At 54.3% G+C, this 25,801-nt stretch overlaps 1 protein-coding gene across 2 annotated transcripts in view; it reads left to right on the top strand.

Annotated features, from left to right (window-relative positions):
* H6PD (hexose-6-phosphate dehydrogenase/glucose 1-dehydrogenase) overlaps window positions 1-24,021 on the top strand; it is a 34,785-nt gene extending 10,764 nt beyond the window's left edge. For both annotated transcript variants that reach the window (XM_040263361.1, XM_040263360.1), the window contains exons 2-5: window positions 3,598-4,234; window positions 5,726-5,843; window positions 19,522-19,791; window positions 21,002-24,021. In XM_040263361.1, coding sequence (XP_040119295.1) covers window positions 3,598-4,234; window positions 5,726-5,843; window positions 19,522-19,791; window positions 21,002-22,365 — 2,389 coding nt within the window. In that variant the 3' untranslated portion in view covers window positions 22,366-24,021. The remainder of the gene's footprint in view (window positions 1-3,597; window positions 4,235-5,725; window positions 5,844-19,521; window positions 19,792-21,001) is intronic.
* Window positions 24,022-25,801: the final 1,780 nt, after the last annotated feature.

The following is a 25,801-nucleotide window of genomic DNA, read 5'->3' on the forward strand; positions in this document are numbered from 1 at the left end:
TGACAAAGTGACTTGATTGGATCACACAGAGCTGACATGGCCTTAAGCCCAGGTCCTCTGACCCAAAGGGCCACCTTCCTCCATTCCACTCGGGGAGCCATTTCACACTGCGCCTGGGGCCTTGGGCTCTGGAACTGGACAGTGGACTTGGCCTGCTGTCTGCTAATCTGTGAAATGGGATCCTTGCAGGACTCCTTCCCAGCGCTGTGTGGAGGGAGGGTTGAGAACATGCATTTACGTCGTCTGGCATACGCTGACTGCTTGGTAGATGTCAGGTATTATTAGTCTCGAGGTCATTAGTAACCAGGTTTTGCAGGGGGATGGGTCCATCGCCAACATTCAGGGTGGCTTTGAAATGCCTGTGTGTGCACCTGCCCTGGGCCCACTGGGGTCCGAGGTTCACTACCCTGGTGAAGGCAGTAGGAGGCAGAAATGTGCATTTTGAAGGGACTTTCCTGGAGAATCTCCCTGCAGTGCCAGAGATTCAGGTTTGATTCCTGGGTCAGGGAAGATCCCCTGGAGGAGGGCATGGCAACCCACTCCAGTATTCTTGCCTGGAGAATCCCATGGACAGAGGAGCTTGGCAGGCTACAGTCCATGGGGTTGCAAAGAGTCAGACATTATGGAAGCTACTTAACACACATACACACACATGCATTTTGAACAACCTGCAGCCGAATCAAACCTGATGCTCTCCTCTGACAGTGGCCCTGACTCAGCTTCACCACTCAGCATTCCAGACCCTGCTTCTCATGGTGGGCTCTTGGCACTGTAGGCCCCATCCCCAGATCCTCTGCCCCAGAATCTGCATTTTTGAAAGAGTTCTCCAAGAGATTCGTAAGCACACTCATAAGCACACTGAAGTTTGAGAGACACTGTTAAGGTTAAAAGACATGGTAATAAGAAAACCAGACATTCAGGACTACTCCCCTCCTGACTCATTTAGGAAAGGGTTGTTCCCTGGTTGTTTAGCAACCACAGAGTAAGCGGCCGTGTTGCAATAACTGGTATTTCTGATGTGTATTTGTTTAAAGGAGGCTGGGGACATAAGCAAGAGATAAGGGCATCTAACCTGAGCTCTGGGAGCCCAGAGAGGGCTGGGCAGAGAAGACTGCAGCAGACTTCAGAGTCAGAACAGGGTTAAATGGAGGCCCGGGGGTTGGCTCAGGTTTTCTGCCGTCTCCTGGGATGGGGGTAGCAGTGCTGGTCCTCGGAGCTCCCTCACCTGCCACGACAGGCCCGTCCAGACCTCTGGCTGCCAGTGTCCGATCAGGAGCTCCGGGATGCGGCTGCCAGCTGGCTGCTGCTCCTTCTCCGGGCTGTTGCCTGGGCTTCAGATTTCTCGCTGCCTCTTTCCTGCACTGACCTTGCAGCTTTTCCTTCCCTCCAGACAGAAGCGGTTTGCCAGTTAAGAAGGAAGTGCTTGACGGGCCAGGGATAGGGATCGGAAAGCTGAATGGCCCTGTAGTCCGAATTTGGGCACGAGTGCCAGTAATGGACAGTGGAAGAGGAGGCTAGGGGTGCTGCGCGTGTGATCCCTTGGTCCTTCAGTTAGACCTCCCATGTTGGGAAGGTCTGGTGCCTGTAGACTCTGGTGCAGACACTGTTGCTGGGTCCTGTCTTAGTTTGGCCACTAACCCAGGCCATGTTGGAGATGAATCTCAAGAGAGGTGGGGAAAGAAGGAAAAGGCAGAGGGAGGGGAAGGGGTCTGATGTCAGAGTTGGGGGCAGATCTGGTCCCTCAATACAGTGGATGGTGTTGGGGTGAGGGGAGGTCTGCAGGGCCTTTTCAGAATTCCTTCTGTCTCTTTAAACCTCAGTTTCCCCATCTGTATAACCAGACCAGCACCTCATTGTTGAAGACTGTGTTAACCCTTTATTGGGAGAACACCTGCCATATAATTGTGCCAAGCCAGTTATCCTCGTTCCTTCTTCAGTCCTCCCACACCCCAGGCTGGGCCCCAGGCCCCTGACCTAGGTCTGAGAGCCATGTCACGTTCCTGCCCATTCCTTCTGTCTTTCCTTCAAAGCACTGGCCTTGGCAGGGATTTGGAGAATGGGAGAGCCAGGGAGTAAGAATTGAGCATATCCAGCCCTACAGCCTCAGTCTGAGCTGGGAATCAAACCCTCTGGTGCATCAGTGACAGGTTTGGGGCCTCACCTTTCCTGCATGTCAGCTGCTTCAGATGAGACTGAAAACTAGCCAAGAAGTTAGACTAACCTCAGGGAGACCGTAGTGTGTAATTCCTGCCCATCAGCTCTGGAGCCAAGAAGCCCGATGCCTGCCCAGCTTCCCCCACTTTCTCACCAGAGGACTTTCACCTGCCTGAGCCTCAGCTTGTCTATCTCTAGAAGTGGGGGACTGTGATAGTACTCCTTCACTGGTTCTTTTTTTTCTGTAATATTTCTTTATTTGGCTGCACTGGGTCTCAGCTGTGGCACATGCGATCTGCAATCTTCGATCTTCGTTGCAGCATGCAGGATTTTTAGTTGCAGCATGTGACCTCTTAGTTGCAGCGTATGGGATCTAGTGCCCTGATTAGGAATCGAACCTGGGCCTCCTGCAGTGGTAGCCCAGAGTCTTAGCCACTGGACCCCCCTCCACTGGTTCTTTGCAAGGCTCTTGTCTGGATTCAGGGAAATCTTATGCACAGAAGTATTTAGCTCAGTGTTTGGCACATGCCAGCATTCAGTGTTTGCTGCTATTAACATACACTATAATGTATGCTAACCCATTCTAGTCCCATAATGATAGCCACCACTTATCTAGTGCTTAATAGGTGGTAGGCATTGTGCAAGACCTTCTCAGCAGTCACTCGTTTTCTCCTTTTAACAGCCCTCTGGTGTAGGTACCATGAATACCGTCATTTCTGATGAGGAAACTGAGGTACAGAGAGGTTAAATAATTGTTCAAGGTCAGGGTTGAGCTGGGACTCAAACTCAGTTGGTTCCAGAATCCGAGTTTTTGATCACAGTGCTGCAGCAATGATTAGTGGTCATTTTGTGGACTTCCCTGGCAGTCTATGGCTAAGACTATGCTCCCAGTGCAGGGGGATGGGTTCTGTCCCTGGTCAGGGAAGATCCTGCATGCCGAGTGGCCAGAAAAAAAAAAATGTTAGTGGTCATTTTGTGCTTGGAGCCCAATAGATTTGGGAAGAGCAGACGGAGAAGTGAGGGGGCAACAATGTCCCCCCAGCTTCAGGTCGTCGTCTAAGACCATTGCCTGCTGCTCTGATGACCCCAGCCACCTGTGCTTATGGACGAGACTGGTGTTGGTCATAGAGTGGATGGCTCCAAGTGCACGACTACGCTGGGGCCTCCCTGGGGGCTGCCGCTCCTGCACAGAACGGCCCCCCTCCAGCAAGTTGCGTTATCTCTGCTTACAGGGCAGGCTCCCGGCCCACTGGCTGCTTGGCACAGAAGCCAGGCTGTGAGGAGGGAGAGGGAAGCTGTGCAACTGAAACATTTTCCTGCGAAACAGGTGGCTGTTCCTTGCCAGGCAGGAAATGTTTGATAATCTAGGAATGTGTTACCCCCCAACATCGCAGCCACCGAGCCATGCCTGATCCTTCCTTGTTGCTTCTCTGTCTTTCCTAGGCGCCCAGGTGTCTGGAAGATGCTCATGGCGGCCGTGTGCATGGCCCTGCTCAGCGGCTTGCAGGCCCAGGATCTCCCCGGACAGGTCTCCATCATCCTGCTGGGAGCCACTGGGGACCTGGCCAGAAAGTACCTGTGGCAGGGCCTGTTCCATCTGTACCTGGAGGAGGTGGGGAAGGGCCACCATTTTCGCTTCCACGGGACTGCTCTGACGAGCACCGAGCAGGGCCAGGAGGCCATCGCCAAGGTCCTGGAGTCCCTGTCCTGCCCTGGGGACATGGCCTCGGGTCACTGTGCTGAACTAAAGGCTCAGTTCAAGCAGCTGAGTGAGTACCGCCGGCTGAAGACGCCCAAGGACTACCTGGCCCTGAGCAAGGACATCAAGGCCCAGGTCGAGCATGAAGGCCTCCGGGAGACCGGCCGAATTTTCTACCTCTCGGTGCCGCCCTTTGCCTACGTGGACATCGCCCACAACATCAACAGCAGCTGCCGACCAGGCCCCGGCGCCTGGCTGCGCATCGTGCTGGAGAAACCCTTTGGCCATGACCTCCACTCTGCCCAACAGCTGGCCACAGAATTGGGGAGCTTCTTCCGGGAAGAGGAGATGTACCGGGTGGACCATTACCTAGGCAAGCAGGTGAGCCGAAGCCCGGAGCCTGCAGGGTGGAGGGAGCTGGGGTAGGTAAGACCCTGAACTCAGGGTGGCACCACTGACTGTGGGACTGGCCCCAAAGCCATCGTGAGATCTCGGCTCCCTTGGTCGTCTTGACTCTGGGCAGGAGGTGAGTGGCAACGGCAGGACTGCTTGGCCCTTGTCCATGCGTCCTGTTCTTTTGTGTATCATGGCTTCTGTTTGCCAGCCCGGCCCTGTGTTCTGTCCCGAGGGGTCCCTGAGACTCTCGGGTCTGGGCCCGGCTTTTGGGTGGGCATGCTCTGAGAATTAGAATTAACCACGTTACTCTGCACCCATCTGCCTTTTCTCAACACCTTTTTCTTTCCGGGTTCTGTTTTGAGCCAGAAGATGGTAACGAGATCTTAAAACAGGATAGGGACTCTTTGAGTCCTTGCTTCTCATCCAGGCCCTGTGGAGAAGCAAGGGGCTGGCCTCCTGGGTGAGGCTGGTCAGCTTGCCAGTTCAATCTGAACAGACCCTCAGGGCCCCTCAGGACACCTCTTCCTGGAAACCAGAGCAGAAAACACACAAGCACGTGTGTTCTCTGGCCCTGACCAGGCCACGGGCTCAGGGCCACATGGGGGTCACCACGGAGTCATCTGGGGTGGAGGCATCGCCTTGTGTCCAGCTCTCTTTGGAGCTGCAGTGTTCCAAAGATAAGCCCTTAGACCAGTGCCTGTCCTTTTCACTTGTTTAGGGGAAAATTAGAAAAAAAAATACTGGCTGGTATTCAATTTGAAACTTTTCTTGCTCCAATTTTAGTGTTAAAACACCTTTCTTTTATTAAAAATGGATGGTAACAGAAGATCAGCTCAGTTCAGTCTCTCAGTTGTGTCTCACTCTTTTTGATCCCGTGGAAGCACACCAGGCTCTTTTTGACCCCAGGGAAGCACACCAGGCTTCTCTGTCCTTCACTATCTGCTGGAGTTTGTTCAAACTCATGTCTATTGAGTTGGTGATGCCATCTAACCATCTCATCCTCTGTCATCCCCTTCTCCTCTTGCCTTCTATCTTTCCCAGCATCAGGGTCTTTTCCAGTGAGTCAGTTCTTCCCATCAGGTGGCCAAAGTATTGGAGTTTCAGCTTCAGCATCAGTCCTTCCAATGAATATTCAGGACGGGTTTCCTTTAAGATCAACTAGTTGGATCTCCTTGCAGTCCAAGGGACTCTCAAGAGTCTTCTCCAGCACCACAGTTCAGAAGCATCAATAGAAGGTGGAGAATCTTAAATGTTTTCTTTCTTGGCAAAGAAAAAAAGAGGGCTGCTAACCCTGTGGAGGTCACTGAGAGGTTCTCAAGTCCTTACTGGGCTGTGAAGGCCTGGCATCCGGGGACTGTTGCTCCCGAGAGTGTCTCCTCTGAGCGGGATAGAGAGGTTGCAGTCCCTTTCGTGGGGTCAGGATTCCCTGTTGATCCCAGAAGAAACCCATAGCTCCGCAGTCTTCCTCCCTGGCAGGTAGTGGCCCAGATCCTGCCTTTCCGAGACCAGAACCGTGCGGCCCTGGACGGCCTCTGGAACCGGCACCACGTGGAACGGGTGGAGATCGTCATGAAGGAGACATTGGACGCGGAAGGTACGTGAACGGTCCCCGCCCTGCATCAGTGGTTTGGCATCGGCCCACAGGGCTGGAGGGTCTGCCTGGCCCCCGCGCCGGGGCCAGCGCTGCGTGCGTGCGTGCATGCTCAGTCACTAAGTCGTGTCTAACTCTTTTGAGACCCCATGGACTGTAGCTGGCCAGACTCCTCTGTTCATCAGATTTTCCAGGCAAGAATACTGGAGTGGGTTGCCATTTTCCCCTCCAGTGCTTGCTTAGAAGATTTTGCTGGTGTGCAGTCTCCTTTCAGAGCCTGTGTGTGCCCAGTTCTGGGCCATGCTATACCCCAGGGTGCCCGCAGGCAAGCCCCGGATGGTGACAGCTGCCCTAAGGGAGCATGTAGTTGGGTTATGTAGACTTGGCCCAGGCACTGAAAACACTGGCTGGCAGTAAACCCTGGGAGGTAAGCTGGCTTCCTTGCTGAGTGTGGTGGAGACCATCAGGCTTCTGCTTACAGCAGAGGCCCCCTCTGCTTTCATCTCTTCTCTTCTGTTTACCTCCGGTCCTTCCCGTTCATTCGTTCTCAGCTCAGTGGTTGCAGTGTCGGGGAGGCCCTGCTGACTGTCCCGACAAGGTCCACTCCTGCTGCACACTCCAAGCGAACACACCTCCCTTTCCTGTCCCTCCATGGCCTCGTCTCATGCCCCCATCTGTCTGTCTGTCCCACTGGACTGGAGGCTTCAGGCCACCTCCTCGCTGGCACCTGGCACGCACCTGGGACATGCTGACCAAACACTGCAGGAATCAGCAGTATTGACCTGGGAGTCGGAATACTGCATGTCAGGCCCGTCTCTTCCCCCGAGTGGCCTCACTGCGTCCTGTCCCTCATCTGTGTGGCTTGTGTCAACCACAGCAGCTGCGGCCCCTTGAGCCCTGGCTTTCTGTGACTCCTATCACATCTCTTGAGCATTGGCTGTATGTGTTCAGAGCTTTGGTTCTTTTACCCCAATGATAAAAGCTAATTCTTACCGTGTCCTGAGGCCCTAGTAGCCAAATGAGAAGGGCGCTATTATTAGCCTCCACCTACGGATGAGGTTTGTTGATGAGCCCAAGGTCACGGCCGGATATGGTATAGCCAGGTCCTGTCCAAGCAGTCTGGCTCCAGCCCCGGGCTCTGCACCATTGCAGCCAGCTCATCCCCTAACTGCGTGCTGCAACCCTAGGCCACCATCCCACCCATCGGTGTGGGCCTGGGCAGAAAGGCGGGCCTCAGATCCCTTGGGCCTGGATGGGGCCCAGGAGGTCTGTGTCCCTTTTCTGCTCCGTTCCTCCCCTCGGCATTCTCCCCTTTCCCCTTTGAAGTGTGTTTAGTGCTACAAGTTCTGGGTGGGTGTGGGGCGGTTTCAGGGATGGGGACCCAGCTGCCTGCTATCCCCTGATGCCTCATGGGTTCACCTGGGGATATATATCAGGACAGACTCCAGAATGAATATTGCAGGTGGTGCTGTCAGGGCCAGGCGGGAGGAACAGTGGGCTAGGGTACCAGACAGGAGCCAGCCTCCAAGGGCCCTGCCATCCTAAAGAGAAGCTGGGCTTCTCTGTCTGGAACCTGTGTGAGAAAAGGGTGCCCTCCCCACTGCAGTGGGCCTTCATGGTTCTCCTCAGGCCTTCTGGATTTCCTCTCCTGTCCTCAGCAGGGCTCAGGCTGTGGGTTTCCACCTGAGACCTGTGTGTGCCTCCTGCCCTAGCAGGAGTGAGGGCTGGGCTGTGCCCTGGCTTCATCCGCAGAGAGATGACCTACAGATGACCTACAGATCTGGTGCCAAGCACCTGGCTGGGGGCGGGTGGGGGCCAGCCCCTCTCTGCCTGGATATGACACTGGGTCTCCTCTCCTCCCCCATTTCTGGCAGCTCCTTCCCCAGTCCTGCCCCATGATGTCTGGAGTCACCAGTTGGTGGTGTTGCTTCATATTTCCTCCACCCTGCCACATCATTCTTCTTGGTGGTGGTGGTTCAGTCACTAAGTCCTGTCCAACTCTCTGACCCCGTGGACTGCAGCACACCAGGCTTCTCTGTCCTTCACTATCGGCCAGAGTTAGTTCAAACTCATGTCCATTGAGTTGGTGATGCCATCCAACCATCTCATCCTCTGTCATCCCCTTCTCCGCCTGCCTTCGATCTTTCCCAGCATCAGGGTCTTTTCCTATGAGTCATCTCTTCGCATCAGGTGGCCAAAGTGTTTTAACCATCCTTCTTGATATTTGATGTCATTTGTAGAATCTATATGAAGCCAGGAGCTGGGCAAAGGCCCTTCCTTGCAAAGGTACCTTTGAGTGTCAAAGAAAGGAAAGCAGAAAGGAAGACAGAAAGGTAGGCCGAGGCCTGAGCAGATCTGTTAGCCGTGGCAAACCCATGGCAGGGAGAATCTTGGGTTTGACTGCTAGTATGACGGCTGAGGTTTAGAGCTAGGGTGGCCCGTGGCTCTGCCTTCAGGGCTGCTCTGTGGGACCAAAGCACCGGCCCGGTTGCCTTCGGGGTGTGGGTTCCAAGCAGTGGGTCTTATTTTTGCCAGCTCCAGAGTATATGCTGCTTCACTGGGCCCAGAGCAGGGCAGGCCTCGGGGACCCATCAGATGTGCGGGGCTCACAGCCAGGGCGGGGCTGGTTCAGACCGCTCTCCTTGTCAGAGGTGGCCAGTGGCACAGCAGCTGTCCTGGGTGCCGCATCTCCCTGGCCAGGTGTGTACACAGGCCTGATGGTGTAGGGTGGGATGACTTCCCGCCTCTGTGCTCATCCCTTCAGCCGGGGGCTGTGGACCTGGGTTCTCAGGAACAGCCAGAACTGGGGGTTCCCTTCCCTTTGCCTCTGTCTGTTTCTCTTTCTCCTTCCCTCTCTTTCTGTCTTGTCTCTCTCTCCTGGGCCTAGGGGACCCAGAAGGACAAGCAGTGTCTGCATCCCCAGGGAGGGGCCTTGTGCGTCCCCAGCACTGATCCTCTCTCTCCCCTCCCAATCTGCTTCAGGGCCCTGCTGGACTCAAGCTCAGGCTGGAGAGAAAGGACAGGAGCTGGGGACCCTGCAGTCACCCACCATGGCCAGTAACCCTGTGCCTAGCAGACCGTGGCCGTGGCTGTGCCTCCCCCGGGGGTTGGGGGTGGGAAGCCGCAGGAGGAAAGACTGCCCGCCCTGCTGGAGGTCACAGCGTCTTGCTGTCCTGTGAGCTCAGCCGGCGAGGTGCTGCAGTGAGGCTGAGTGCGGCCAGCAAGCATCCAGGCAGGAGTCCCAGCCCCGGGGTCTGACCGTTAAGCAGAAAGAGAGAGTGTGGGGGCTTTCTCCCCACCCCTGCCCCCCTCACTCACTCCTGTGCCAGGAAGCCCTGGAGGGACCCTGCTTCTAGACTGTGGCCTAAGTGCTGGAAGGGAGGGGGCTACGGGCCAGGCCTGGTCCCAGACAGACCCTGAGTGGGGGCTTCTGAGCAGCATGGGGGTTTGGATGTCTCCTCCACCCCCCGCCCCACCCCATCCCATCCCCTGGCTCCCTCTTTCCATGCCTCCCTCCCTGCTGTGAGAGGTTTTTTCTGCTCTCCTGCCGCAGCCTCTGGCCCAGAGGAGTTCTCTGCAGTCGAGGCTGCTGCAGAGATAGGAGCCGGGAATAAAGGAGGTGGGGGGAGGGGAGCGGTCCTCTTGCAGCCCCAGCTCCCTCTCACCCTTGTTTGGGCCACCCGTCTTGGAAGTCCCATCCTGAGAGTCACAGAAGCCTTGGCCAACCACTCCCTTGGGGGGTCTCCCAAGGCAGCCCTCTGGGCCATCCAGGGAGTGACCTTGTCTGGGCCACTAGCCCGTGTGTGGAGGTGACCCCCCACCCGCCCTCATCACGGCCATGGGGATGGGCTCTGCCGGAAGGGGGGCTGTCCTCATGGACTGAGGTTCAGTCAGGCTGGGCTGCCTTCCCCCCATCTAGAAGTGCAGGGAGGGGGTCCCAGGTCTGTAGCATCCCAGAACCCAGGCTCTTAACCACTATGCCCTCAGCTTTAGTCTGTCCAAGCCCTCAGCAGTTGGCCTTCCTGTCGGGACGTGCCCCAGGCGTCTCTCTCCCACCCCGGTTCCCCGCTGGCTGGAAGGCTCTCCTTTTTTTTGGCAAGAGGAAGGAGGGAGCTTTCCTAAGGACCGTGTGGCTGTCCCTGCTTTGGGGGCTCCCTGTTCTGACATTGGTCTCCCTGAGGGTTGGAGTGGCCGTACCACACCCCTCGCTGAGGCAGCCAGCATCTCCAGGTCCACTGCAGCTGTCCTGTTTCCTGGCCTGGCGTCTGGGGGTGGGGGGTGGAAGCGGCTGCTGGCAGCTTGCTCAGCAGGGCCAGCGCCCCACCCGGCGTCCGCAAGGTGAGCTCAGAGCCGCTGCTGGGCTTCCAGCCCGTGGGCCCGCTCTGTCCTCAGCCCTCTCCCCGTTTTTATTCTTAGCGGTCCCAGAACCTATTGGTAGAGATGGTAGCCAGCTTTTCATTTTGTTTTTGCTTTGCTGGGAAAGTCTAAATCTCCCACTGAGGGGAGGCAACTGGGAGGGGGTTCTGGCCTAAGATCTGAAGGCTGCATGTTGGGCAGCCTCTGCATAGTGATGGCCACCCCTGTTGCCTCTCCCTTGGGACTGTTTTAAGGATTAGGTCAGATAATGCGCGTGGCAACGCTCTACAAATGGAGACTGCTGTTCTCCTTCCAAGTGGGCTGGGAGGGGAAGCAGCAGCGTCTCCGTTTCTCTGGGCACCGGGTGACTTGTAGGTGACTTGTGTTGGGTTATATAAAGACGGTAATTGATCTCCAATTCTCTCTTATGTCCATTCTTTACCTAATATTTTCTCTCTCTCACACTTACACATGTACCAAAATTTCCATGTATTGACAGCCTGCATAATGTATCCCTTTCAGTCTCTGTGTGTTTCTGTTCAGTCCTGTTTATATCACAGAATATGAATTGTTCTATTATTAGGCATCTCAGTTGTTTCCACTCTTTGCTGTTTTAAATAGTACTTTGCAAGCTTTTAAGAAAATTAAGGTATTCACATACCGTAAAAGTTTCCCTTTTTTAAAGGGTGCTATTCAGTAGTTTTTACTATATTCACACAGTCACGCAACCATTATCTAATTATAGAACACTTACGAGCGTTCTAAGAAGTATTTTTTCTTTAAGTGTGCTTCTGAAGTGGAATGACCAGACCAGATGGGTCAACATGACCTTATGGCTGTTTTTACATCTTATTGGACTGTTTATCAGAAAATTCGCAACAGCTGCATCTGTCACTGGTGACATTCCTACTCTGTCCACATCGGGCCCCCGTCTTCCCTGTTCCTGCTCTTCTGGTGGGTTTGCAGCTGTTCTTCTCAGGGTACCTTGCATGGGGTGCTGCCCGGGAGGCTGTGAAGGTGAACATGACCCAGGAGTAGAGTGATGGGTCTCCCATACCTGCAGTCTTGTGACTCGGATGAGTTCAGTGTTTGAACAATTTAGGAGCCAAGTTGGTCTTTTCTCCCAGTTGTCCAATCTGGTGGTGCTTTGTTCCAGAGGTCCCCACCCTCTGGGATCTAATGCCTGATGATCTGAGGTGGAGCTAATGTAATAATAATAGAAATAAAATGCACAATAAATGTAATGTACATTTAATCATTCTGAAACCGTCTTCCCCCACCCCATGGAAAAATTGTCTTCCATGAAGCTGGTTGGTGGCGCTAGTGGTAAAGGACCCACCTGCCAATGCAGGAGATTTAAGGGAGGGGGTTTGATCCCTGGGTTGGGGAGATCCCTTGGAGGGGGGCACAGCAGCCCACTCCAGTATTCTTGCCTGGAAAATCCCAAGGACAGAGGAGCCTGGTGGGCTACAGTCCGTAGGGTCACAAAGAGTCAGACACAGCTGAAGCGACTTGGCACACACATGCACGCTTTATTCTATCCTTGTTCACGTATTTTCAAAAATCAATTTTTTTTGGTGGCGGTGGGTCTTTATTGCCGTGCTCAGGCTTTCTCTAGTGGTGAGCAGGGGCTGCTCTTGGTTGCGGTGTGTGGACTTCTTGTTGCGGTGGCTTCTCTTGTTGCAGAGCACAGGCGCTAGGGCACGGAAGCTTAGTAGTGGTGGCTCTCAGGCTTAGTTGTTCCTCGGCATGTGGGATCTTAGTTCCCCGACGAGGGATTGGACCCATGTCCCCTGCATTGGCAGGTGGATTCTTATCCACTATACCACCAGGGAAGTCCCCCTTGTTCACATACCAATGGGATTTTACCCTTCAATTTTCAACCTAGGAAATATACTAGGAGTCATATGTGTCACTTTCAGGAAAAGTCAGTCCACAATAACTGGTGGTAACCAGAAAAAAAATCACCTTGTTGGGTGCTGTCAGGAGGACCAGCCCCCACCTGGGCTTTACTGCCCTGCCTTTCCCCAGTGAGGTTCCAGCCATGGGCCTGATCACTCCATTTTAACTGGAAAGACCGCTCCTCAGGAAAGGATCTAAGTCCACAAATATATGGGCTGTACTGAACACAGGCTCACTTCCCCTCCCACCCCCAAGCTTGAAATTAAGGAATGAAGGAAGCTCTCTTTTACACAGCGGGTAGTAAACCTATGAATGCCTCCTCTCCAGGAGTGAGAGTGGATAAAAATAGGAAAAGGGCCACTTAGGGATTTGCTGAGCTAATGACTAGTAAGCAGATAACAGGACTCTTTAAGACTCTGCTGTGTTCTCTCCATCAAAAATTCATCTGCTCTCAAAGCTTTAACTGTCCTCTTTACGATCCTAAATCTACTCCAATTCATTGATTCCAAGATACACATTTTTATATATTCGAGCCTCTCTGAAGTTGGGTCTACTATGGATGGGGTGATAGAATTGACTTGGCAGCCTGTTTCCATCTTGTTGTTTCAGTCGCTTAGTTGTGTCCAACTCTTTGTGACCCCATGGATTGTATCCTGCCAGGTTCCTCTCTGTCCATGGGATTTCCCAGGGAAGAATACTGGAGTGGGTTGCCATTTCCTTCTCCAGGGGATCACTTGACTCAGGGATAGAACCCTTATCTCCTGCATTGGCAGGCGGATTCTTTACCACTGAGCCACCTGGGAAGCTAAAATGTGAACTCCTTCAAGCCAGACCTTAGTTTCTGTCTCATTTTTGATTTGATGGAATTTAGTGTATCTCCAGCATTCATTGCCTTTCCAAGCCCTGGTCTTATATATATAATCTCTAGTTGCCTCTGAGATACTAATATTTTCACTGGATGTATATCACCATGTCAGACCCAACAGATTTGGAACTTAAACCATCACTGCATTGTTCTCATGAAATACTGTCTGCCTTTTCTATTTTTTTTTTTTTTTGGCCATGGTGGGTCTTCGTTGCTGTGTGAGGCTTTCACTAGTTGCAGTGAACAGGGGCTTTTCCTCATTGCAGTGTGTAGGCTTCTCACTGCAGTGGCTTCTCTTTGCAGAGCACAGGCTCTAAGAGCGAGCAGGCTTCGGGAGTTTCAGGATGTGGGCTCTGTAGTTGAGACTCGAGGGCTGCAGAGGGCAGGCTCAGTAGTTGTGGCACACGGACTTAGTTGCTCCACAGCATGTGGGATCTTCCTGGACCAGGGATCAAACCTATGTCCCCTGGTGAATTCCTAACCACTGGGCCACCAGGAAAGCCCTCTAACTTCTTCATTTTCAAATAGTGGCTGTTCTCTGGGTTGTCAGTTATCTTTGATAGACCTTCTCTTGCAGCCCCTGTGATAATGAAAATGCTAGCCAGTGTGTGTCAGTGCTTTCTGCATGCCAGGTACTGCCCCATGCCCCATGTACATGTCAGCTCATTGATGTTCACAGCAGCCCCACAGAACAGGCACTGCGGCCAGTCCTCTTTTATCTGTGATGTGGAATCACTTGCCCGAAGTCACAGGGCTAAAAGAAGGCACAGCAGGTCCTTGAACCCACGCAGCCTGGTTGCACAGACTGCAGACCATAATCCTGCACGGCCTTTCATGGATCCAGCCAGTCATCATGCAGTTTTCCCTCATCCACTCAGTGTCTTTATGCTTCACTGTTTGCTGTAGCCCTTGTTACTTGTTACTTGTTTCAGTTGCAGCCAAAGCTGTTCATTGATTTCATTCCCACCTGTCCCCTCTCTGTTCATTTTGCAAATCGTAGATGGCTTAATCTTCTCATAGCACCTCTCTCAGGGTTCTACCTCCCTACTCTAATAAAAAAAGAGTTTTATTGAAAGATAATTCACATATCAATTTGTTGTTGTCTAGCCTCTGAGTTGTGTTGTGTCTGACTCCTTGCAACTCCATGGACGGTAGTTTACCAGGCTCCTCTGTCCGTGGGATTCTCCAGGCAGGAATACTGGAGCAGGTAGCCGTTCCCATCTCAGGGGATCTTCCCAACTCAGGGATCAACCCAAGTCTCTTGCACTGGCAGGTGGATTCTCTACTGCTGAGCCCCCATCATATAATTCACTTAAGTCTAGAGTTCAGTGGGCTTTGGTATATTCACAGAGCTGTGCATCCATCACTACAATCAGTTGTAGAACATTTTCATCAAAAGAAGGTCTGTATCCCCCCTACTCTGATTAGCTGCCACCCTCTGATTACGCCCCTCATCCTTCCAGCCCTGGAAACCATAAACTTACTCCCCATCTCTGTGGATTTGTCTATTCCAGACATTTCATGTAAATAATATGTGACTTTCTGGGTCTGGCTTCTCTCACTGAGCATAATGTTCTCAAGGTTCATCCACACTGTATAGCCTGTGTCAGTGCTTCATTTCTTTTTTTTATTAATTATTTTTAATGGGAGGATAATTGCTTTACAATATTGTGTTCATTTCTGCCACAGATCAACATGAATCAGTCACAAGTATACATATGTCCCCTCCCCCTGCCACCCCATGCCACCCCTCTAGGTCATCACAGAGCACCAGGTTGAACTCCTTCTGTTATACAGCAAATTCCCACTGGCTGTCTTTTTTATGCAGGGTGATGTATATGTTTCAGTGCTATCCACTTCATTTCTTTTTATTGCCAGATAACATTCTGCTGTGTGGATGGATTCACCACATTTTATTTATCCACTTATCAGTTAGTGGACATTTGAGTTCTTTATCCTTTTTGACTGTCATGAATAAGGCCACCGTGAACATTCGTGTACAAGTTTTTGTGTGGACATACGTTTTCTTTTCTCTCGGGTATCCACCTAGGATTGGAGCTGCTGGATCATGTAGTAACTCTGCTTAACTGGTAAGGTCGAGGACTTTTAATAGCTCCTCAAGGCCCTCAATCTCCTTTCCAAAGCCCTTTCCATCTGTTCTTGATCTCTGCTCTTCTGAATCACAGACTGGCCGCTTCTGCCAGACTAGCCAGGCTCACCCCCATCCATCATCTGACCTGTGTGTCGGGGCCTCCGCCCTCTGGCTTATGCTTCTCACCCCAACCAGGACCTGGCTCAGGGGCAGAGTCGGCCCCCCACATACAGTTCTTTGAGACACACAGCAATTTAAAAAATCTGAATTATTTGTACACTCGAGATTGTACTTAATGATCCAGTTTTTCATGTCCTCTGTATAAATGACAAGATTTGGTCACTGTGGGCCCACATACCTGTGAGGCACTCCCCGCCTGACTGCAGCCGAGGGACACGACCCTCCTTGTCCTCCTCACACCTTTCCTGGCCCATGAGGTGCTGAGCCGCTAACCCCTTGCGTCGACCCCCCACCCAACCAAAAAGCCCAGCTTGGTTTCCTGCTTCAGCCACCAGCCTCCACTTCTGAAAGCCACCAAGAGCCCGTGCTGCTCAGCCCCATGCCAGGCGCCCTGTTCTGCCGTGCGGCTGTTTGGGTGGGAAGTTACAGGGAGCCAGGGAGGTGGTGAGAATGGCAAGCTCTGGGACCTGCTTTGTTGCTGTTCAGTGGCTAAGTTGTTTCTGACTCTTTGCAACTCCGTGGACGTAGCCCACCAGGCTCCTCTGTCCATGGGATTTCCCAGGCAAGAGGATTGGAGTGGGTTGCCATTTCCTTCTACAGGGGCTCTTCCTGACCCAGGGATGGAACCTCTGTCTCCTGTGTCTCCTGCATTGCAGATGGATTCGTCATCTCTGAGCCACTGGGGAAGCCCCTGGGGCCAGCTGCCGAGGTTCAAATCTCATTTTTCCCCCTTTACCAGCTGTGCGACCTTGGGCAAGTTGCTTGACTTCTCTGAACCTCAGTTTCCTTACATTGTATTTATTTTTATATATTGAAATATGTATTTGTTTATTTGGCTGTGCCAGGTCTCCATTGTGGCAGGATCTTTAGTTGTGGCGTGTGAACTCTTCATTGTGGCATTCGGGATCTAGTTCCCCAACCAGGGATCAAACCTGGGCCCCATGCATTGGAGTGTAGAGTCTTAGCCACTGGACCACCAGGGAAGATCCTCTGTACATTTTAAAATGAGGGTAATAACAGTACCTCTGTACATGTTGTTACTGTGAGGGGTAAATGGACTGATACACATCTGCCATTATTGCTGTTATCTATTATCTTTTTCTTGATGTCTTCTCAGTGATATTGTGAGGACTTTGGAGACCAGACCCCCATGGGGCTGGGAGCTGAGCCTTGGTTTCCCAGCTGGGGGGCACTTGGGGTAGTTTGGCTGCAACAGCTAGGCTGGTTGTCCTGTGTGTCCCAGGTTCTGCCTCCTTGACCAGAGCTGCAAACTGACGCTCCACTCCCGAGGACCAGACACCTTCCCAGGAGCCGACTATGGGCCTCACTTCCTGCCCCGTGACACTGGCCCCACTGCCACGCCTGGCCTGTAGGGCTGAACTCAGGCCAGGTGGTCCCTGCTCACCGTCCAGCTGGCCCGAACCTGGCCAGGGCAGGTGGGCCAGGGGACATTTCTTTGTGTTGGTTTGAATTAAGTATTGATCGGATAAAAAAAAGAGTGATTACACAATGCCAGGTGGCGCTAGTGGTGAAGAATCCACCTGCCAACACAGGAGATGCAAGAGACCCGGGTTCGATCCCTGGGTCGGGAAGATCCCCTGGAGGAGGGCATGGCAACCCACTCCAGTATTCTTGCCTCGAGAATCCCATGGACAGAGGAGCCTGGCGGGCTACAGTCCATGGAATCACAGAGTCAGACATGACTGAGCAGGCACACGGACACACACACACAATCTAGGTAACATACAGAACTGATAGATACCAGTGAATTTGCCAACCTTGGGTCCCTCCGCTAGTCCTATCCCAATTCCTCTTCTCTATATTCCAGGTTTTAGGTGGACTTTCCCCTTGCTTCTTTATCGTTTCTGTGTGGATCCAGTTGCCGAAAACATGCTGTCTAATTTTGAAGAGTCATCATGCTATGTGTGTGTGTGTACGTGTGTGTGTTGAGTCTTTTCTGTCTCTTTAACCTGCATGCAGGATAATCTGCATGGATCTGTCTTCTAATAACTGACTTTTCTTTTCCCCCGACCTTTCGTAATCCATAAAACCTGTCTATGGAATTTCTTATTTCCTCTTGTATTTTTCATTGATTTGCAATTCTGTTTATCCTGGTCATATTATATTTTCAAAGCAGTTTATATATTTACATTACATCGTCAACTTTATTTCTCTGAACATGGAACCTCCTAGGTGAGTCCCTGGTGGCGTGTGTGTTCAGCTTCCCAACCACACAGTGTTCTGCGGAGTGACTGCAGTGCTGTATCTGATGCTTGAGATGCTGCAGGGAGCAGACAGATGCTGTCCTAACCTGATGGAGCATCAGGGTGGCAGGAAGAGCAAATAACAGGCAGCACCATGTTAGTCAGGGGAAGCAGCCAAAGACAGGGCCCTCCAGGAGGGCAGGCTGAAAGTTTGGTAGAATCTTCTGGAAGCCAAGACCTGAAAGACGAGCAGAAGCTGCTGGGTGACAGAGCTGATCCCATGTTATAGGTGACGCACGCAAACCTTCGATAAACAGCTGCTCTTCTGGTGGTGATGTCACCTTTCTCTGTACGTAAGGCTGTGAATTGGCCCGAGTCTCGGCAAGTCAGCAGAATGTGAGCCGTGCCATGTGAGGGGTTGTGGCATTTGACCACTGGCTTGTATGTATTTGAGTCACTGGTAGTCAGAGGTGGTTCTGAGCCCTGGAGGAGGAAGTGTGACGTGTGTCGTTAACCAGCTCCTGACTGCTCACCCCAGCCCTGGGCCTCTGACTTCTTCCTCTCGTGTAGACAGGGATGGTGGTGGACCCGCTGTGCCAGACCCTGTGGGTGTAACGGGAGGGGTGCCTGGCGTCTCCACGCTGTGCCAGGCGCTGTGAGCATTGATGTCACTGCCAAGCTCTGTGGTTGCTGTTCTTCCTATGTGTCTCCTCCTTTTACCTGCTCGGTAACCCCATCCACTGGCCACCTGCCATTTCCACCTGTATGTTTTAAGCTTAAATACACCTGGTTTCCCCTCCATCAACCCCTTCCTCTACCCAGTCCCCTCATCTCAGATAATGTCACCATGCCTGTTTTCTGCTCAGGCCTGAGCAGACACCTTCCCAGGAGCCAACTCCCCCTCCACCACCCTGAGTCCTTGAAGCTGGCTTTGGCTTCACCTTTTCACTGGTGCTCGCCCGCATGGGTCAGCTTGCATGCTAAGTTGTTTCAGTCATGTCCAGCTCTTTGTGACCCCATGGGTCATAGCCCACTAGGCTCCTCTGTCCATGGGATTCTCGAGGCAAGAATACTGGAGTGGGTAGCCGTTGCCTTCTCTGGGGGATCTTCCCAACCCAGGGATGGAACCCACCACATCTCTACATCTCCTGCACTGGGAGGCATGTTCTTTACCTCTAGTGCCACATGGGTCAGCAGGTCCAGTCAGTTCCGACTCCAGAAGCGCCATCCGCCCTCTCCAGCTGCTGCACTCCATCACTTTCGTCCCGGTCCAAGTATCACCACCCATCCAGGTCCCAGCATCACCACCCCCCCACCCCGCCTCTGGGACACCACACGGTCTCCTGCAGTCGCCCCCCAACAGCAGGCCGGGGAGTGACTGTGTGGAGGTCTTGCCTCTCCTGCTTCAGCCCCTGCACTGCTTCCCCTGAGCCTGGAGACAAGGCAGCCTCCACCCCTCATCCTACAAGCCCCGCCCTCCCAGCCTCGCCCTCCTGCTCCCCTTCTTCTGGCGCCTGGCAGCCAAGCTCGTCCAGCCTCAGGCTTTTCCTCTCTTAGCTCCCTTTGTCTCTGCCTGGCTTCTTGCAGGGCTGCCCCTGCACATCTCAGAGCGGACTCCTTATTACCCTCTGCCATGAACTCTGTCTATAATGTCTTCATTGGCTTTTCCTCCCTCCCATCTTCCCCCGCTTTCCCCAACTATAAGCCAAGGGCAAGGACCCAGCACCTGTGTGGGCTTGGTAGGGGGTGACAGAGAGCCCCCTTTGATGGCAGGATGTGAAGCAGAGACTTGGAAGTCAGGTGAGTCACCCAGGGTCACGCACCAGCAAGCTGCCCAGGCCCTCACCACGATGCTTAGCTTCCTGGGACCAGAACCTTCCCCAGGCAGAGGCCTGGAGAGGCCCACAGGGTCTGACACCTCCTGGTGGGGTGGGTCTCGTTGGCTCAGGGCCGCCCGCCCCCTTCCTGCCCTGTTCTGCTCTGGCACTCCAGACTAGGGAGTGTGGTTGTGGGCACAGGAAGCATAGGCAGAGGTCAGCCACGTGCCCAGTCCTTATGACTCCTCCCCCACCCCCCCGCCAGGCCGCATCAGCTTCTATGAGGAGTACGGCGTCATCCGCGACGTCCTGCAGAATCACCTAACGGAGGTCCTCACACTGGTGGCCATGGAGCTGCCCGTCAACATCAGCAGCCCGGAGGCCGTGCTGCAGCACAAGCTCCAGGTCTTCCAGGCACTGCGGGGCCTGCAGAGGCACAGCGCCGTGCTGGGCCAGTACCAGGCCTACAGCGGGCAGGTGCGCAGGGAGCTGCGGAAGCCAGACAACTTCCACAGCCTGACGCCGACCTTCGCAGGTGGGCCCCCGGGGCCAGGCACGGGCTGCTGGGCCGCCCCCCGCCCGCCCCCAGGTGGAAGCAGTCCTCCCAACACAGACCCCTTCGGGGTGGGTCGGGAGGGGCTGAAAGTGGGATTTTACCAAGGTGCTTAGAGGCGAGTAAGAGATGCCCCTGCCTCCCTGGCCTTCTGCCAGCCTAAAGCAGTGGGTCACCTGCTGGCTCCCTCTGGACAGAGGGACAGACACCTCAGTGGTGATCTCTGTTTAGTCCACGGATGTTTCCAGGGCTCCCCCAGCTGGGCTCAGACCTGGCTCTGCTCTTAAGGAGCTTATCCAGCCCCCAGAGAGGCTGCAGGCCGGGGGCACACCTGGCTGGCATGCAGCACGCCAGGCAGGCCGGTGCCCACTGGGGCACTTGCACAGGCTCAGACTGACATCACAACCCCCAGCACCAGAGCAGCAGCTGCTGGGCGGGCGCTGACTGCGTGTCCGGCACTGTATACACATCATCCCGTCTAACCCTCTCATGCAGACGCATCAGGCAGGTGTCGTCATCCTCACTTAAAGGTGAGGGGCTGTGAGGCTCAGTGAAGTTGCTAGAAACTTGCCCAAGGTCACACAGAGATAGGTTGTGGGAAAACCAGGTTTGCAGCTCAGTCTGAAGGGCGCTCTGTGTCTGACTCTCACCACCATGGCCCCCTGCAGGCCTCCTCAGCTGCACAGTGGTTCCCTGCAGGCCTGTGGCTGAGACGCCTGGCTCCCCCTCTCCTTCCCACCCCGCCATATCTGATGGCCTCAGCGCACCCTCAGCACTCTACAGACAGGAAGGAAGCACCTTTCCCTAGGAATACCTCTCCCCACCCCTATTCAGCATCAGTGCCACCTTGCACCCCCACCCCTGCCCCGTGAGACTTCTTACAGAATCTCCCAATTAGAGCCCCTCAGCCCAGCTCCCCTTTGGGGACAATGGCCCTGAGAGACCCCTCAAGGGCAGTGTGTGTCCGAGGTGGCCCATGAGGCTGCTTTTTGAGCACTGACTGGGAAGAGAAGATAATAGAAGAGGTGAGAGGTGGGGGTGAGGCTAGCATAGCAAGGCCAGAGGTTCCCAGAGGAGGAATCAGAGAAAAGGAGGCTGGCCAGCAGGAAGGAAAGGGGAAGGTGAGCCGGCTGGGAGGTCCGGGTCCTGTGCTGGAGCGTCACTCCCGCTGTCCCCCTGTCACCCATCCCAGGCATCCTCGTTCACATAGACAACCTCCGCTGGGAGGGCGTCCCGTTCATCCTGATGTCGGGCAAAGCCCTGGACGAGAGAGTGAGCTATGTGCGGATCTTGTTTAAGAACCAGGAGTTCTGTGTCCAGAGTGAGAAGCATTGGGTCGCTGCCCAGAGCCACTGCCTGCCCCGGCAGATCATCTTCTACATCGGCCACGGTGAGCTGGACAGCCCTGCCGTGCTGGTCAGTAGGAACCTCTTCTGGCCGGCCCTGCCCTCCACCAGCTGGAAGGAAATGGAGGGCCGGCCCGGGCTGCGCCTCTTCGGTCTCCCGCTCTCCGATTACTATGCCTACAGCCCTGTGCGGGAGCAGGATGCCTACTCCTTGCTCATCTCTCACATCTTCCACTGCCGGAAGGACTCCTTTGTCACTACGGAGAACCTGCTGGCCTCCTGGGTCTTCTGGACGCCCTTGCTGGACAGCCTGGCCCACGAGGTCCCACGCTTTTACCCGGGAGGAGCAGAGAACGGACAGCTGTTGGACTTCGAGTTTAGCGGCAGCCACCTGTCCTTCTCCCAGCTGCTGCCGGAGCAGCTGGTGCTGGGCCCAGACTCTGCTCCGCTGCCCAGCGACTTCCAGGTCCTCACGGCCAAGTACCGAGAGAGCCCGCTGATCTCGGCCTGGCCTGAGGAGCTGATCGCCAGGCTGGCGGGTGACATCGAGGCCGCCGCTGTGCGGGCCGTGCGGCGCTTTGGTGAGTTCCACCTGGCTCTCTCAGGTGGCTCGAGCCCGGTGGCCCTGTTCCAGCAGCTGGCCACAGAGCACTACAGCTTCCCCTGGGCCCACACGCACCTATGGCTGGTGGACGAGCGCTGCGTGCCGCTCTGGGACCCCGAGTCCAACTTCCAGGGCCTGCAGACGCACCTGCTGCAGCACGTGCGGGTCCCCCACTACAACGTCCACCCCATGCCCGTGCACCGGCGCCAGCGGCTCTGCGCCGAGGAGGACCAGGGTGCCCAGGCCTATGCCGAGGAGATCTCTGCCCTCGTGACCAACGGCAGCTTTGACCTGGTGCTGCTGGGCATGGGCACCGACGGGCACACGGCCTCCCTCTTCCCGCAGTCGCCCACTGGCCTGGATGGCGAGCAGCTGGTGGTGCTGACCACGAGCCCCTCCAGCCCACACCGGCGCATGAGCCTCAGCCTGCGCCTCATCAACCGTGCCCGGAAGGTGGTCGTGCTGGTCATGGGCAGGATGAAGCGTGAGATCGCCATGCTGGTCAGCCGCGTGGGCCACGAGCCCAAGAAGTGGCCCATCTCGGGCGTCCTGCCAGACTCTGGCCAGCTGGTGTGGTACATGGACTACGATGCATTTCTGGGGTGATGGAACCTTGGCCCTTTGCTCACCCCCGTGCTTTCCTTCATTCACCCTCTCTCTACCCTCTCTCTACCCTCTCAGTCCTGCCCCCTGCCCTTGCGTGCCCTCCTCTCTGGAATCTGGCATCTCATGGTCAGGCCCCTAGTAGGGAAGGATAAGACCTCGTCCCAATGCTGCACCAGTCCCTGTCTAGTGGTGGCAGGTCCCCATGGAACAAGGAAGAGATGCCAGCTCTGCTCTCGAAAGTCTACAGATCCAAGTCGGGAGAAACGTCCACTTTAAGAAAAGACCTGCAGCAGTTACATGTGGGCATCCACCAGCGCAAACAGGACCGTCTGAAAGCCAGAGCAGGAGTGCAGTCTGGGGGTGGTTAACGAGAAGGTACCTGTGGGCCAGGAGCCTTGGACTGCCTCCAGCAGAAAAGCAGAGTGTGGATGCTGGAGCCCAGGTGCCCACCTGGAGCCACGAGCGCCTGCTAGGACCTGCCGCCGCCTCCTCCGTCCTTTTTTTCTCCAGCCTCCAGCTCAGGCTTCTGTCCTGTCCCCTCCAGGGCCACCTCCACTTGCTCTGCGTCTCAGGTCCCGTCTTCCTAGACCTCCACCAGGGAGGTCTTCCTACCCCCTCTGCTTCTTTGCTGTCCCTCAGACACCCTAGCAACAAACGCTAGGATGTGGAAATGGATCCAGGAATCTTGCGACTGTGCTGTGGAGCTCCTTTTCTCAGTAGGTGGACTTTGCCAATGGCAGGAGGCGCCAGTTCCCCAGCTCCGTCAGAGAGGACCCCTGCCCCAGGCACGTGCCGCTGTCTCCAGCCTTGGCCCCGCTGGAGCCTATCTTTTCCGGGGGGGGGGGGTGCCAATAGCATGGACCTGCCACCACAGCCAGACAGCTCTGCGTGAAACACTGAAGCACACTGGACAGAGTTAGACCATTCCTGGGATCCACACCGAAGAGGATCCTTTTGTCTCAGGGGACTTCCCCAGTGAGTGTTTCCGCTCTCAGCGTCCCCTCTTGTTTTACCTGAAAAGATCCAGTTAAATCTTTCTCTTATGGTAACATCTAGGGGAAGTGAGATGTGACATCAGGGCACCCAGACCATCCAGGCGCTCCGACCCTCAACCAGCTGGAGCCAGGCCTCCCTGGCAGGGCGGCTGCAGCCCACGTCAGCAGTGGCAGTCCACCACCATCCCAGGGCCTTCGCTGGTTGTCAGTGCCAAGAAAGGGCGACTGCTGCCCACCCTTTCACACTACCTCGTGGAGGCAATGGCCTCTTGTGTGCCAGCCCTTCCTGCCACTGCTCACTTCACCACTAACACAGCGCTGAAGACTTGGGGGAGGCAGTCCCGGTCAAGCTCATTTAGAGTAAACAGGTGCTCCTGAGAAGCCCTGGGCCAATAACAGCTGTTTCTCTGAAACTCCCAAGTGGTGGGGAGCATCTACAAAATTCTTCTATAAAAAAGTGAAAATTCTCAAAATGCTTAATTTCAGCTTTCCACACAGCCCAAGTTACATCAGTGAAGAATAAAGCAGGGTTTTCTGTGGAACAGCTTCCCCATCTTATAGGCACAGTTTGTATCAGATCAGGCAGATACAAAGTGTCAAGGTCACACCAAGGGCTTTCCTGGGCAACAAGGAGCATCATGAAATGTGTCTTTCAACTTTTGATTGTTTGCACTTTCTTCAAGGCTGTTTACACTTCTTCAAGAATTTACAAGAATTCTTGCTTTGGAGATGTGTGCCTGTGAGGTGGGTGCTGGCAGAGGGCTCTGCACATAAGTTCAGTTCAGTTCAGTTGCTCATAAAGGCACCCATTAACATTTGGCTTCCCCCAGCCTCCAGAGACCCCATCCAGACAGGACATCAATATTAATGCCCAGAAGACTCACCTTGGCTGATCAGAGCACAGTGCCCAGGTGGGAAGGTTTCCTCCCTTTCTGAAAATCAGCGTTTTTAGCTTTGAGGCTCCTGATGGGAGGGGACTGCGGGAGTGGACACGTGGCTGCAGGTGTCACGTCTGGCCACATGGGGGCGCCCTCAGACCACCCCTGCTGTCTGGACCGCAGAGACGCTCATCTCTCCCTGCCCCCAGGCTCCTGAGCCTCCCTGGATCCCTAGCACTAAGGACCTCCCCCCCCAATCTGTTCCTTAGGAACTTCTGTGAGAAAGAAAGGGACCTGCACGTGCCCAAGTGTCGCTGCAGGATAAGGGGCCAGCAAACTTCTGATGTCCCCATTTCTGAGTAATAGCAAGTTACCATGGGCCTGAGCCAGGCATGTCCTGTTCTGAGAGGAGCACCTTGCCTCAAAATGCACCTTCATCTTTGGAGAGCGTGTGTAGGGGCCAGGCAGGGGCAGAAAGTGCCAGGGTTTCCTTCCCAGAATCAAGTGCTCTGGGGGTTTTTGTTGTTGTTTTTTTAATTGGGGTACAGTTGCTTTATAATGTTAGTTTCTGCCATACAACAAAATGAACCAGCTCTTTGTACACACACATCCCCTCCCTCTTGTGCTGCTTCCCTGGTGGCTCGGTGGTGAAGAATCCACCTGCCAGTATGGGAGATGTGGGTTCTATCCCTGGGTCGGGAAGATCTTCTGGAGAAGGAAATGGCAACCCACTGCAGTATTCTTGCCTGGAGAATTCCATGGACAGGGAGCCTGGCAGGCTACGGTCCATGGGGTTGCAGAGAGCACGCACACATGCACCTCCCTCTTGAACCTCCCTCGAAGCTCCCTCCCCACCCCCAATCCCACCCATCTAGGAAGCACTGTCCTAAAGTCACACCAGCGTAGTCCACTGGGAGCCCTTGTCATAGTCCCGCTTCCTCCCACTCCCCTTCCCCTTTTCTTTCTCCTATCCTGTGCTGGTGGTTTTCAGACTTTCTGGGTCATGATCCACAGCAAGAAACACACTTTACATCATGAGTCAGCGCTTGCACTCATGTATGAATCTGCATCTCAAGCCAAAGTTCCATAAATGAATTCTCATCCTGAGAATTCTGGATACCTTCTTCTTTTTTTTTTTTAATGCTGCTTATAATTCACTAAATCAAGCTGATCCCTAGTTTGAAACGTGTTGCTCTAATCTGACTACACTGTTGTGTAAACCGAGGCCCCAAGGGCTGGAAGGGAGCACGGGCACCCAGCTCACACAGGGATGCTCATGAGCACTCTGGAACTGGTACCCAGGCTTCCTGTTCCTGCAGCTTCATGCATCAGGCTGGTCTCAACTGATGCTGCTACAGCTTCTGTGGTGGGATGCTCACTGCTCCCATCACGAGGGAGGGGAGGAGTGGGTGATGGAAGACACATCAATTGGAGCCCCAGGGCTTCTGGAAGCGGTGATGATGTGTCCTATACAGAGGGTGGCAGGCTCAGTACTAAACGGTTTCTGCTGTATGGTCTTCTTTAGTCTTTACAACAACCCCGTGAGAAGGTGGAGGGATCCTG

Source organism: Oryx dammah, unplaced genomic scaffold, assembly GCF_014754425.2.
Source record: "Oryx dammah isolate SB20612 unplaced genomic scaffold, SCBI_Odam_1.1 HiC_scaffold_21, whole genome shotgun sequence".
Classification (NCBI taxonomy): Eukaryota; Metazoa; Chordata; class Mammalia; order Artiodactyla; family Bovidae; genus Oryx; species Oryx dammah.